This window comes from Rhincodon typus, chromosome 9 (assembly GCF_021869965.1).
Source record: "Rhincodon typus isolate 14 chromosome 9, sRhiTyp1.1, whole genome shotgun sequence".
Taxonomy (NCBI): domain Eukaryota; kingdom Metazoa; phylum Chordata; class Chondrichthyes; order Orectolobiformes; family Rhincodontidae; genus Rhincodon; species Rhincodon typus.
This window is the reverse complement of record NC_063340.1, coordinates 4,321,010-4,336,407: the sequence shown is the minus strand read 5'-3', so window position 1 is coordinate 4,336,407 and position 15,398 is coordinate 4,321,010. Positions and strand designations below refer to the sequence as shown.

Below are 15,398 nucleotides of genomic sequence, written 5' to 3'. Positions count from 1 at the left end.
GAAGTGATGAGGTGAAGTGATGGGTGAAGTGATGAGGTGAAGTGATGGGGTGAAGTGATGAGGTGAAGTGATGAGGGGAAGTGATGGGGTGAAGTGATGGGGTGAAGTGATGGGTGAAGTAATGGGGTGAAGTGATGAGGTGAAGTGATGAGGTGATGCAGTTTGGTAGGAAGAACATAGATGGATGTTATAAAATAAAAAGATCCAGGAGCAAAGGGATTGGGTATATATGTGCACAGATGATGGGGGAGGTGATGGCCTAGTGGTATTATCGCTGGACTGTTAATCCAGAGACCCAGAAAAGTTCTGGGGATCTGGGTTCGAATCCTGCCATGGCAAATGGTGGAATTTGAATTCAATAAAAATATCTGGAATTAAGAGTCTAATGATGACCATGAATCCATTGTTGATTGTCGGGAAAAACCCATTTGGTTCACTAACACTCTTTAGGGAAGGAAACTGCCATCCTTACGTGGTCTGGCCTACATGTGACTCCAGACCCACAGCAATGTGGTTGATTCTTAACTGCTGTCTGGGCAATTAGGGATGGGCAATAAATGCTGCCTAGCCAGCGATGCCCCTCATCCCATAAATGAATAAAGAAGGTCATTGAATGTGGCAAGACAATTGAAAGAAGCAGTTGATAAAGCTTATAGTGTCCTCAGCTTTATTAATAATGTCATAGAGTAAAAGAACAAGGCAGTGATGCTGAACTTGAATAAGTCGTTTGTGTAATCTCAATTAGAGTACTGTGTATAGTCGGGCACCACACTATAAGGAGGGATGTGAGCACATTGGAGAGAGTGCCGAAGAGATTTGCAAGAATGGCTCCAGGAATAAAAAAAAACATATTATCAGGATAGATTGGAAAGGTTGATCTGATCTCCCTGGAGAGAAGGTGGCAAAGGGAAGATCTGATGGAAGTTTTCAATGTCATGAGGGAGCAAATAGAGTGGGTATGGAGAATCTGTTCCCTCTTGTATTGAGGATCAAGAAGGTGAAGGCACAGACTTAAAGAGATTTGTAAAAGAAGCAAATGTGATGTGACAATATGAACGTTTTCACACAACAGCGTGGCTGGGGTCGGAATGCACTGTCTGGATGTGTAATGGAGGCAGGTTCAGTTCAAGAGGTTCCGAGATGATTATTTAAATAACTACAATGTGCAAGGGTATGGGAAAAGACACTAAGTCACAGATGCTCAATTCAACAGCCGCTGCACACAACGACGGATAAATATTCAGCGCTATTTAAATTTAATCCGCGCAAGTTTTGGACCTGATGCGGCCTGCGACAATTAACGGGTTCACTTTTTCAGTTGAGTGCGGGAAGATGTTCAGGTGTCCCACTACAATGTAGTCTCTGTTTCAGCACCACGGACAGCTCAGATTGCCTACCGCGCTAGATACACAGTCCGGAAGCTGGCACATTAGTTCATCAATCTCAGTGAGAGTGGGACCTGTCCCCTGATACTCGCCCTCGAGTTGGGTCCAGCCCATCTTGTCCTGATTTCTGCCCGGCACCTCTCGAAAACCCCGTCCCAACTGAAGCCATTTCCAAAGCGACTCATCCTTTCGAGAAATCGATACCTACTGTTGGATTTTACAGCTCGTGCAACACAAACACCCAGAGAACACACAGATATACACAAACACACACACAGATACACACATACAACGATACACACATACAGATACACACACAGACACACACATACAACGATGCACACACAGATACGCACACACACACATACAGATACACACACAAAGGTACACACATAGAGATACACACAGTCACACATACAGACACACAGATACACACACACAGATACACACACAGATACACACACACAACAAGCACAGTCACACACACAGAGTGACACATACAGACACACACACCAAGACAGAAACACACACATACAGACACGCACACATACACATAGACAAACACATACAAATACACACATACACATACACACACATACACATACACACAGACACACACATACACACATACACATACACACACATACGAATACACACACACATATACACACATATTACGGGAGCTTTCAGCACTCCATGTAATACCCGATCTGTTTAAATTATTGATCAGGTCAGTATCTGAGCCCTGAACATTCTGACTGGTGGAGCTAAATGATGCAGTGTGGGTGTTTTTCTTTCTGCCGCAGCTCTCTGTACCAGGTGCCTTGTTTGTTAGTTTGGAACATGAAAACCAGCAGCGGAACCATTGGATCCGGGGTTACTGTAACAACAGCTTAAATTCCACACACACACGCACTGACCCACCCCTTTCCCAGGCATGACCCAGATAAGAATATTTCCAAACGCACCGCAGGATTGTGTGAATGGAGCTTCTCACAGTTTCTTAACCATACTTGCTACTATTCTGTGCCCTGTACATTGATGCACGTTAGAGCTGTCTTATACAAAACCAAAATGACCAGCACTATAAACTCAAACGCACAGTTAGCTCTCCACACTGGAAGCTTGGCATTGAGGACTCACTAGCTAATAGCTGGTAAATGAATGGGCAATGAATGTCAGCCCAAAGAAGCTGGAGGGGGTGGGGGGGGGGGGCGTGTGGGGAAGGGGTGGTGTTGATTTAACATCAGTAAGGATCAGGGAAAATCCCAGCCCTCACCACCGTAATGAAGTCGTTGGGGTTATTTCCTAAACTGGGTGAAGGGGGGAGATGGTAGACAGGGCATTTCAATGAAAGCACTCAGCAACCTCAAACCTTGCAGAGGAAGGTCATGTGAAACTTTCTCCTGTCAATGACAAGCTCCGTGCGGGACAAAAAAAACCCAGCCAGGAACTGACGGCAGAAATTACAGCACTCTGGCAACATTTTTTGTTTGCTTCTCTACCAGAGTGCATTTCAGGGGAACCTCTGTCATCCTTTTTTTTTTGCCTGCGATTAACAGAGAGAGGAAAGACCATAAGCTAACGATTTATCCCAATTTTATATGATAATCACTGGGCGAGGCGGAATGCGGGATATCTCTAAATATAAAACAGATGGAGAATGTGCAAAAGTACAGTTTGGCACGGCTCTATTTGATCACATTCACCATGCCTTTTTTTTTTGCATGTACGTCGTATTGACAGAAACACACAATTCCTTCAATGGGCACAATTCCTACCTTCCTGACAGCGATGAAGCCTGAGTCTGCAGCAACCCGTTGGGCGACCCCATCGCCGCCGTCTAACTGCACCAAGAAGTGGTTGGTGTACAGCTTCTGAGGAGCCGCAGTTGTTGCAAAGAGAACTGCATTGATCATCAGAAGGAGCAAGTCCGTTATAAATCCTCGCTTCATCCCTCTATATCTCTTGCGCTGGAGAAGCAGTTACTGTTAGCCGAGAGAGACAGGAGAGAGAGAGAGAGGTAAAGGAATGGAATAAACACGAACGAAGACAAGACTGCTACTACATGCACTTCACTGGAGCGCTTTCAGCCGAGTAGCAGGCGGAGGATGGAGCTATGCAGTTCAAAGGGGGACCGCCTCGCGGTCCTCTCCCTCTCTCTCTGTGTGGGTTAAGAACGATGCTACATGTTCCGCCGCCGATCCTATAATTCATGGAGAAAATCCCAGCTCCCTCACTGGATCATGTGGCAGGCACGTCAAAGCCATGAAACATTCAGAATCACGTTCCAGCAGGGAGGGGGTGAACCTCACAGGAGCAATGTCAGGAATACGGTTTCTTAAAAATACAAACACACGACTTGCACCACAGTGAGACAGAAGTGGAAACGGGCTCCTCAGGGCAGATAGTGATAATTTCACTTTCCTGGTAATCTCATGGGTTTCGACTCACACATTCCGGCGGAATTCAATTCTGCAGCAGAGGAAAATATCCCCCAAATGGGCGGCATAAAGATACTAACCAATTACAGGTCAATCCAAACTTCTTTGTTTAGAAATAGGTGAGAGTGTGCAACTTAACTGGCACAAGGAGTGAAGTGCAAAGTGAGGAGGTAATTTTGATTTGATTTGATTTATTGTTGTCACGTGTGCCCAAGTACAGTGAAAAGTTTTGTTTTGTGAGCAGTACAGGTAGATAATAACAAAGTCATACAGATCACAGGGTGCTTAGACAGAGTGAGGCATACAAGGTTACACTGCACAGGAACTGCACAAAAGCAAGATCAGCATTAGATTTGAAATTACAGAGGTCCATTCATCAGTCTGATAACAGTGGGGATGAAGCTGTTCTTGAACCTGCTGGTGCGTGTGTTCAAGCTTCTGTGTCTTCTGCCTGATGGAAGAGATTGGAAGAGAGTATAACCAGAGTGGAAGGGGTCTTTGATGATGTTGGCTGTGTTTCCACAGCAACAAGAAGTATAGATGGAGTGCATGGATGGAAAGTTGACTTCCGTGATGGTCTGGGCTATGCACACACTTTCTGTAGTTTTTTACAGTTCTGGGCAGGGCAGTTGCCGTATCGAGCCATGAGGCACCCAGATAGAATGCTTTCTATAGTGCTTCTGTAAAAGTTGGTAACAGTCCTTATGGACATGCCAGACAGGAATTTAGCGTCAGCTGGAATATTGTGCCTACACCAGGGCATCTTCAGTTACCACAATAGGCTGGAGAAATTGGGATGGTTTTCCTTTGAAAAGAAGGGCAAGAAGAGATTTGACATCCTTAAAGTTACAGAATCTGACACTTGATCCTTGAACCTGCTCCGCCATTCGATTGGATCAGAGCTGACTTGATTATTTCATGTTCACTTCTACCCAATATCAGTAGGAAGGATATATTGGCCTTGGAGGGAGTACAACATATGTTTACAAGAATGATACTGAGACTTCAGGGGTTATGAGGAGAGATTAGACAAACATTGCCTGTTCTGTCTAGAATTTAGAAGGTTAAGGGGTGATCTGATTGAAGTCTTCAAAATATTAACAGGAAAAGACAGGGTAGATAAAGATAAACTATTTCCACTGGTTGGGGATTCTAGACTGGTGGGGGGGGGGGGGGGGGGGGGGGGTGGTGCGGGTACACAATCTGAGCATTATGGCCAGATCATTCAGCAGAGATGTTAGGAAGCACCTCAACATTCAAAGGGTGGTACAGATTTGGAACTGTCTTCCACAAAAGGCAGTGGGTGCTGGATTGGTCATTAATTTTATATCTGAGATAGATAAATTCTTGTGAAGCAAAGGTATTATGGCATATGGAGTTAGTTCACAGATCAGCCATGTTATCATTGAGTAGTGGAACAGGCTCAAGGGGCTGAATGGCCTACTCTTGTTCCTATTTCATTCCCATATTTATGAAGAATCTATCTAACTTTGCCTTAAAAATATTCTTCCTGCTTCCATCGGCTTTTCAGAAGAGTCTTCCAAACACTCCCAAGCCTTCATCAGAGAGAAAAAAAATAGTCATGTCTGTTTCAAGTAGGTGTCTCGTGTTTTTAAACAATGACCTCCTGGTTCTAGATTCACCCACAAGAGGAACCATCCTTTCCATATCCACCTTGTCAAGATACTTCAGAATCTTAAATGTTTCAATCAAGTGATCTATTACTCTTCAAAACTCCAGTAGCTACAAGCCTAGCCAGTCCAATCTTCACTTCTTAGACAACCCATCATTCTAGATATTGGTCTAGTAAACCACAAATAAAGAAACTAATACTGTACATAGCATACCTGATGTCAAGTCACCAATGCCCTATATAACCTCCCCATTTTTATATTCAACCTCTCACCAACAATAAACAATATCATTCAATCAGCTTTTCTAATTATTTGCTGTACCTTCATACTAACCTTCTGAGATTCATTTAAAAGACCTTTGGACAGGTACATGAATAGGAAAGGTTTAGAAGGATATGGGCCAAATGCAGGCAAATGGGACTCATTAAATTTGGGAAACCTGGTTGACATGGACAAGTTGGATCAAAGGGTCTGTTTCCATGCTGTATGACTCTGACTCTATGACACTCAGATCTTTCTGCATCTCAGCGCTTAACAATCTCACCATTTAGATAATATGCTTCTGTTTTTTTTTGTTTCCTGCTGAAAAAAAGACAAATTCATATTTCCCCACATTATGCTCCATTTTCCAGATCGATTCCCACTCACTTAACCTCTTCATCTTCCTTTGTAGCTTGCTTATGTCCACTCTGCAACTTAATTTCCTGTCTATCTTTGTGTAATCAGTCCATTTAGCAACCAAACATTTGATATCTTTATCCAAGTCATTTATATAAATGTAAAAAGAGTACTCAGCACTGATCCCTGTGGCAAGCCACTTGTTACATCTTGCCAACCAGAAAATGACCCTGTTGTGCCAAATCTCTCTTTCCTGTCTACTAGCTAATCTTCCATCCATGCCAGTTTATTACCCACTCCAGAATGAGCTCTTATTTTGCACAATATCCTTTGATGCCTTTAGAAATCTAAGTGCAGTATATCATACAATCCCTACAGCCCTTCAGCCTAATAAGTCCACACTAAACCTCAAAGCATCCCACACAGACCCACTCCGCTATAACCCACCTAATCTACACATCCCTGAATACTACGGGCAATTTAGCATGGCCAATCCACCCAGCCTGCACATCTTTGGACTGTGGGAGGAAACCGGAGCACCCAGAGGAAACACACACAGACACAAGGAGAATGTGCAAACTCCACACAGACAGTTGCCCGGGGGTGGAATTGAACGCAGGTCCCCGGCGCTGTGAGGCAGCAGTGCTAACCACTGAGCCACCGTGCCGCTGATTTCCTTTATCCACAGCATGTGCCACTTTCTGAAAGAACTCCAATAAGTTGTGTAAGAGATCAAGTAGTTTCTTTTTTGAGGCTATAAACTGGAATTGAAGTTGTATTGCTATAAAGCTGAAATACCAAGAGAGTTTTGCAACTTGGAGACATCAAGTTCTGCTCATTTTTTAACCGTGACAGACAATGCTGCTTTTTGGCACAGTGAGAGCTCATTCAAGACTAAGCGGAACTGAGAGTCTTAGAATTATGGAAATTCTGCCTGACAACAGCCATCGTTGTACTTAGGGAGGATATTCCTGGGAATAAGTCCAGGGAAGTTATTTGGCTGGAACTTAGAAATAAAAAAGGGATGATCACCTTATTGGGATTGTACTATAGACCTCCCGATAGTCAGCGGGAAATTGAAACACAGCTATCTGTAAGAATAATAGGGTGGATATAGTAGGGGATTTTAACTTTCCAAATGTAGTCTGGGACTGCCATAATGTTAAGGGCGTGGTTGGAGAGGAATTTGTTAAGAGCCTACAAGAAAACTTTCTTCTGCTGTATGTGGAAGTATCTAGCAGAGAAGGTGCAAAACTTGACCTCCTCTTGGGAAATAAGCCAGGACAGGTGATTTAGGTGTCAGTGAGGGAGCACTTTGGGGCCAGTGACCATAATTCTATTAGATTTAAAACAGTGATGGAAAAAGATAGACTGGATCTAAAAGTTAAAGTTCTAAGTTGGAGGGAAGGCCAATTTCGATGGTATTAGACAAGAACGTTCAGAAGTTGATAGGTAGGGGGGAGGGGGTCGAAGGTTCACAGATAAAGGGATGGCTGGTAAATGGGAAGCCTTCAAAAATGAGATAACGAGAGTCCAGAAGTAGTATGTTCCTGTCAGGGTGAAGGGCAAGGTTGGTAGGTGCAGGAAATGCTGGATGACTAGAGAAATTGAGGTTTTGGTTAATTGAGAAGGAAGCACATGTCAGGTATAGACAGGAGGAATCGAGTGGATCCCTAGAAAAGTATAAAGGCAGTAAGAATTTAATTAAGAGGGAAATCAGGAGGGTGGAAAGGGGACATGAGACAGCTTTGGTAAATAAGGTTAAGGAGAATCCAAAGGGATTCTACAAATACATTGAGTACCAAAGGGTAACTAGGGAGAGAATAGAGCCCCTTAAAGATCAGCAAGGCTGCCTATGTGTGGAACCACAGGACATGGGGAAGATACTAAATGTGTATTTTGCATCAGTGTTTACTGTGGAGAAAGATATGGAAGATAGAGAATGTGGAGAAATAAATAGCAACATCTTGAAAAATGTCCATATTACAGAGTGGGTGGTGCTGGATGTCTTAACACACATAAAAAGGTGGATAAACCCCTCGGACCTGATCAGGTGTACCCTAGAACTCTGTGGGAAGCTAGGGAAGTGATTGCTGAGCCCCTTGCTGAGATATTTGTATCATCGATAGCCACAGGTGAGGTGCCGGAAGACTGGAGGTTAGCTAATGTGGTGCCACTATTTAAGAAAAGTGGTAAGGAAAAGCCAGGGAGCTATAGACCTATGTGCCTGACTTCAGTGGTGGGCAAGTTGTTGGAAGGAATCCTGAGGGATGGGATTTACATGTATTTGGAAAGGTAAGGACTGATTAGGGTTAGACATTATGGCTTTGTGCACAGTAAATCTTGTCTCATTAAGTTGATTGAGTTTTTTGAAGAAGTAATGAAGAGGATTGATGAGGACAGAGTGGTGTATGTGATCTATATGGACTTCAGTAAGGTGCTCGACAAGGTTCCTCATGACAGACTGGTTAGCAAGGTTAGATTACATTGAATACAGGGAGAACTAGCTATTTGGATACAGAACTGGCTCGAAGGTAGAAGACAGAGGATGGTAGTGTAGAGTTTCTATTCAGACTAGAGGCCCATGACCAGCGAGTGTACCACAAGAATCCATGCTGGGTCCACTGCTTTTTGTTATTTGTATAAATGATTTGAATATGAACATAGGAGGTATGGTTAGTAAGTTTGCAGATGACACCAAAATTTGTGGTGTAGTAGACAGTGAGGAAGGTTACCTCAGAGTACAACAGGATCTTGATCAGATCGACCGATGGGCCGAGGAGTGGCGGATGGAGTTTAATTTATGTAAATGTGAAGTGCTGCATTTTGGAAAGGCAAATCAGGACAGGACTTATACACTTAATGGTAAGGTCCTGGGGAGTGCTGCTTGAAAGTGGAGTCCCAGGTAGATAGGATAGTGAAAGTGCGTTTTGTATGCTTGCCTCTATTGGTCAGTGCATTGAGTATAGGAGTTGGAAGGACATGTTGCAGCTGTACAGGACATTGGTTTGGCCACTTCTGGAATACTGCATGCAATTCTGCTTAGGAAGGATGTTGTGAAATTTGAAAGGGTTCCGAAAAGACTTACAAGGGTGTTGCCAGGGTTGGAGGGTTTTAGCTATAGGGAGAGGCTGAATAGGCTGGGGCTATTTTCCCTGGAGCATTGGAGGCTGAGGGGTGAACTTATCGAGGTTTATAAAATCATGAGGGGCACAGATAGGTTAAATAGACAGGGTTGTTTCCCCTGGGGTGGGGGAATCCAAAACTAGAGGGCATAGATTTAAGATGAGAGGGGAAAGATTTAAAAGGGATCTAAGGGGCAACTTTTTCACACAGAGGATGGTGTGTGTATGGAATGAGCTGCCAGAGGAAAAAGTGGTGGAATTGGGTACAATTACAAGATTTAAAAGACATCTGGATGGGTATATGAATAGGAAGGGTTTAGAGGGATATAGGCCAAATGCTGGCAAATGGGACTAGATTAATTTAGGATTTCTGGTTGGCATGGACCAGTTGGACTGAAGGGTTTGTTTCTGTGCTGTGTGACTCTGTGATTGGTTGAACTGCAATTTGTTACAAAGCTGCATATGAAAGGGTAACAGAAACATCAGAGCTTGTGATCTGAAAGAGTGGTCTATAAAATCATTAGGAGCATAGATAAGTTTGATAGCAAACAGCTTTCCTCATTGTAGGGACATCTGGACAACAAGGACACCTACGTCAGGCTCCTGTCCATAGACTGCAGCTGCACCTTCAACACCATTATCCCCTCCAGGCTGATCTCAAAGCTCCAAGATCTAGGTCTCAGCTTCACCCTCTGCAAATGGACCCTCAGCTTTCTGACCCACAGACCACAATAAGTGAAGATAAACAAATGCACATCCTCCACGATAACCCTCAACACTGGAGCCTCTCAAAGATGCATTCTCAGCCCCCTCCTGTACCCCCTGTACACCCATGACTACGTTGCCAAATTCCAAATGAACACCATCGACAAGTTTGCTGACAACACCACCATGATAGGTCAGATATCTCACAACGATGAGTCAGAATATAGAAAGGAGATACAGTGCTTGGTGTCATGGTGCAATGCTAACAACTTCTCTATCAATGCTGGAAAAACAAAAGAACTGATAATTGACTTCAGGAAGAAAAGAGGAGAACATGATCCCATATGCATCAACAGAGCGGAGGTCGAGAGGGTCGAGAGCATTGAGTTCCTCATCGTGACGATAACCAACAACCCATCCTGGACATCCCCCATGTTGATGTGTCAGTCAGTAAGGCACAATACGGACCCTCACCAACTTCTACAGATGCACCATTGAAAGCATATGTCTGGGTGCATAATGGCCTGGTATGGCAACTGCTCTGCCCAGAACTGTAAGACCATTACGGAAGCCAACCTCCCATCTGTGGACGCTATTTACACATCTCTTTCCATGGAAAGGCTGCCAACATCATCAAAGACCTTTTTCACCCCGGTAATGCTCTCCTACAACCTCTTCTGTCAGTCAGGAGAAACAGAAACTTGAACACATGCACCAACAAGTTTGAGAACAGTTTCTTCCCTGCTGTTATTAGACGGATGAATGGACTCTCTAACTTCAAATAATGCTGATCTTCTCAATGTTGATCTTGCCTTGTGTTCGTCCTGTGCGGTGTATCGTATATGCCTCACTCTGTCCAAGCCCCCTGATCTGTATATTCTCACTTACTGTACAGCTTGCAAACAAATCTTTTCACTGTACTTAGGTACATGTGACAATAAATCAAATCAAATCAAATCAGCGTGTCCAAAACTAGAGGGCATAGGTTTAAGATGAAAGGGTAGAGATACAAAAGGGTCCAGAGAGGCAATTTTTTCACACAGAGGGTGGTGACTATCTGGTACCAACTGCCAGAGGTAACGGTAGGAGCGAGTACAATTTCATCATTTAAGAAACATTTAGACAGGTACATGGTTGGGATAGGTCTGGCCGGATATGGACCACATGCAGGCAATGGGACCAGTTTAATTGTGAAAATTGGCAGTTATGAGTAAGTTGGGCCAAAGGGCCTGTTTCCATGCTGTACACCTCTATGACTCTGTATGACATCCATCCATCTCTCTCCCTCTGTGTGGGGTATGCAATAGAAAAGCCAAGAAAGCTTTATCTACACACAATATCTGTGTCAAACTATTTGTCTTCTGTTTGCCTTTATTGTAAATGAGTATGGTGTATTTGAAGGTGTATAGTTTAAGGTACATAGTAGTACAAAAGATAACCTTTCTTTTTCTTTGCCTTTTTGGTTTTCTGTTATTGATAAAATCTGGCACAAATTGCTTTCATCTTGAATAGCCATTAGTCAGGCAAATTGGGCATCTTGGTGATTAAATTAGGACTTTATACATTTTGTGATGTTGTGTGTAACAGTCAAGCATAAATATCTTCCCAGTTAAGCCATGACAAATGGTTAAATTTGATTTTGCTTTCTCAAAACCCTGTTGACTCTGTCTGATTGCCTTGAAATTATTTAAATGGCTACACTGCCCTTAGGTTCAAATTGTCCCCATTAAGTGTCCATGCAGAACAGTATATAATTTTGTGCTCCATGTTATTGGACCAAACAACTACATTGTAAAACATTGTTTGTTTTGCCTCACATTGTGGTTTGCATTTTGGGATCTGACGAGGCTATGAGTACTCAATATTACTAATGACTAAACTCTGTGACCTTACATGCACAGCTAGACACAGACAACAGGAGGTCGCTGTCTGAGCTGTGGCCAACTTCTCCACCAGCTTTCGCGTAACATTAAATGACTGAGACATTGGGCATTTAAACACGTAAAGAGGAATTGATTTAAAGGAATTCACCCATGGCTATCCCCTGAACATGCCAGAAAACATTTAGCCTGGTGCTTTTATTAGTAAATGAATTATAAAATCATGATCAGTCTTTATTATTGCCAAACAGCTGCTCTGGTATTGACAATTAACTTTGACAATTATGGAGTCTCATTTCATCACATTTTAAATATTGTGGGAAATTTTAAGAGACTAAATTCTACAAAAATAGTCCTTTCTTTTATAATTTTTCATTACAATCTCATCATCTTTACCTCTATCTGGCTTTCTGCACTGAATTTTATTTTGAATTAAACATTCTAACTTAAACTCCTGCATGTTTTAGTGAAAAATTTTCAATCTGATTGGTTAACGAGATGCACTGCTGCTTATATTGTTGCATGCTGACAGATCTTATATAGAGGACCTATACTGTTTTTAACTCCCAGTGACTGTATGTTTCAATGTAAAAAACCATAGAAAGTCTGTGGGCAAGTCTAAACATTATCAGCAGAGCTTGCTGTTCATTTTTCACTGGTGTGAAAAACTGGGCTCAAGCATTACATGCTCAAAATATGTAAAGAAAAAGAAGTTAAAATAAGGAACAGAAGACTAATTAAATGTAGATAAAAACTGGTACTCAATTTCAATCCAATTTGTTTTTTGCTTCAATTTTAAAAAAACATATTTTGGCAGAGTCAAAGGAGATTTAACATTTGTTGAAATATTTTGTATCACGATTCCTAAATGTAAGAAATCATATGGCTCAAATTCTAAGTAGATCTTAGAAGGTTTTTTGTTCTCAGAGAAATAAACTATTTCCTTGACTAAGATGTAATGTTTCATTTAGGTATAAATAGGTATAAACGTACCATCATTATTGTGTGTGGGAAGTGCTGTGAATCAATTCTATAAAAGAACACATTAACAGATCACATTAATGTAAATAACAGTCATTTTCCAAATATATTGCAGGTTATATTCCAACTTGCCTGATTATTTCACCCCTCCCTTGCCAATTGTACCACCATTAATTCTGCTGGATCAGTGGTTTCATCACAGACACAAACCAAGACCTAGACATAATGATCTGTATAGTTAGTAGCACAAGAGGCATTACATTTTCCTGTTAAGTCGGTCGGAAGAAGCATTGTACCCCTGTACTCGTTCAAGAGTCTGGAGGCAACCATTTTCTCTAGTCCATTGCACTCGGGTACAAAGTAATTATTGCTAGGAAACAAAAAAATATCCTTTGTGAAATGTGAAAGTAGTTTTGCATATAAATAAATTATTAATGTTTGTCAATGCTAACATTAAGATCCTATCAGCTAGAAATTCAGTAACTGAAGCCTTCAACTTACCTCAAGGTCGTGGCCTTTATTCACGTGATGTTATTTTTCTTTTCTTTGCAATTTAATCCAAAATGAAAAGGCACCAAATTTGAATTGACAATGTGTCCTGTATCGGGGTGCTTATTCTTAAAAATGATATGCAGTTTTCACCCTACATATGCTTTCAAAATGAGACAGCAAACATGAGACATCTTCCAGGAATTCATTCCTTGTTAGTCTACCCGGAGAATAATATTTTTTTAATAAACAGGACAATGACAAAGTACAATAAATAGCACAGTCACTCATGTCCTGCAATGCACATAGAACGTTTCTTTTCTGTTGATAATCATACCATGAAGGTTGACTTTATGAAAACAGCAGAAAAGCTTTTACAGCCAATCAAGAGAATGCTGAACCGTCAAATCACATTATAGACCAAAAGCAACCATAGCCATCAGAAAATTAACTTAGCTGACGTGGGAATCGATGAAAATCTATAAGTCCAAGTGCACTGTGGAAATCTGGAACGCGTGTTCATGACCTCAAAGCTGCAGAAAATTGTCACAGCTACCTTAGTTAATAAGAGTGGAGGTTGACATGACACAGTTTAACTGAATAGAATGCGATTGTTCAGAAATAGGGATGCCTTTACATTTGCTGAAACTCTTCATCTTTAGGCATGATTGCTTTGAGAAGCACTCATCTGAGATAAAGGTCAAAAATACGTGTGAATGTTCATACTGTATTTTGTATGCACATCCATAGATCTTCAAGGCACTTAACTGTGAGGTGAAGTTTCAATGATTTGAAATAAACTAACATTATGATTAGGAGACAGTAAAGACTGCAGATGCTGGAAGCTAGAGTCAATAAATGTGCAGCTGGGAAAAGCTCTCAGGTCAGACAGCGTCCAAGGAGCAGGGAAGTCAACGTTTCAGGCCGAAACCCTTCAGCAGGACTGGGGAGAGGGAAGGGAGCCCAGAAAAAAATAGAGGGAGGTGGGTGAGGCTCGGGGGAAGGTAGGTGAGATGGAGATAAGTGGATGCAGGTAGGGGATTATTGTGGTTGGTCAGTAGGAAGGGTGGAGCGGATAGGGGAGTTGGAAGATGGACAGGTTCGGGGTGGAGAGATTTTGAAGCTGGTGAAGTCAGACCATTGGGCTATAAGCTCCCAAGGCAAAATATGAGGTGTTGTTCCTCCAGTTTATTTCTGGCCTCATGACTCCCTCGTCAGCTCCACACTCCCCACCTACCCCCCTACCGCACATGGCACCTTTCCCTGCAACCCACAGGAAGTGCTACACCTGCCCCTACACCTCCCCTCTCACCTCCGTCCAAGGCCCCAAACAATCCTTCCAGATCCGGAAGAGATTCATCTGCACTTCATCTACTGTATCCGTTGCTCCCAATGTGGTCTCCTCTATACTGGGGAGATCAAACGCAGACTCAGGGACTGGTCCACAGAGCATCTGTATTCTGCATGCACCAACCAACCTGACCTTCCGGTTGCCATCCACTTTAACCCTCCCATGGTGACATGTCCATCCTTAGCCTCCTCCACTTTCAGAACAAAGCCAACATAAACTGGAGGAAGAACACCTCATATTTTGCCTTGGGAGCTTATAGCCCAATGGCTTGAATATTGGCTTTACCAGCTTCAAAATCTCTCCACCCCCAACCTGTCAATCTTCCAACTCACCTATCCACTCCACCTTTTCCATTGACCAACCACAATAACCCCCTACCTGCATCACCAACTGGAGAGGACCAACTTTGGTATATGACCTCTGTCCTCCAAGTTGATTAAAATCACCCTACTCCCATCCCAGCATGTCTTGTATGTATGTGTCTTTGTTGACTTTACTTCCTACAGAGCGGACTCATTTTCTCTTCTTCATATTTATTTTACATCTTTATCCCTCCTTTACCACTAATAAGCACTCCCTTACTCTAGGCACCCGCACAATCTATTCACTTGCTCCTCCTAGCCCTCTGTTCATAGCATAAAAACAATATTTTCCAGTCCCTTTCAGTTCTGAAGAAAAGTCATATTGGACACAAAACATTAACTTCTTTTCTTCCTCCATAGATGCTGCCAGACCTGCTGAGCTTTTCCAGCAACTTCTGTTTTTGTTTCTGATTTACAGCATCCG

General features: G+C 42.5%; 1 protein-coding gene across 1 annotated transcript in view; it reads right to left on the bottom strand.

Moving 5' to 3' along the window:
* Nucleotides 1-3,610, bottom strand: part of pcsk2 (proprotein convertase subtilisin/kexin type 2) — an 84,176-nt gene extending 80,566 nt beyond the window's left edge. The window contains exon 1 of the mRNA XM_020516710.2: nucleotides 3,167-3,610. Within this exon, the coding sequence (XP_020372299.1) occupies nucleotides 3,167-3,340 (174 nt within the window). The 5' untranslated portion in view covers nucleotides 3,341-3,610. The remainder of the gene's footprint in view (nucleotides 1-3,166) is intronic.
* Between the last annotated feature and the right edge of the window lie 11,788 nt (nucleotides 3,611-15,398).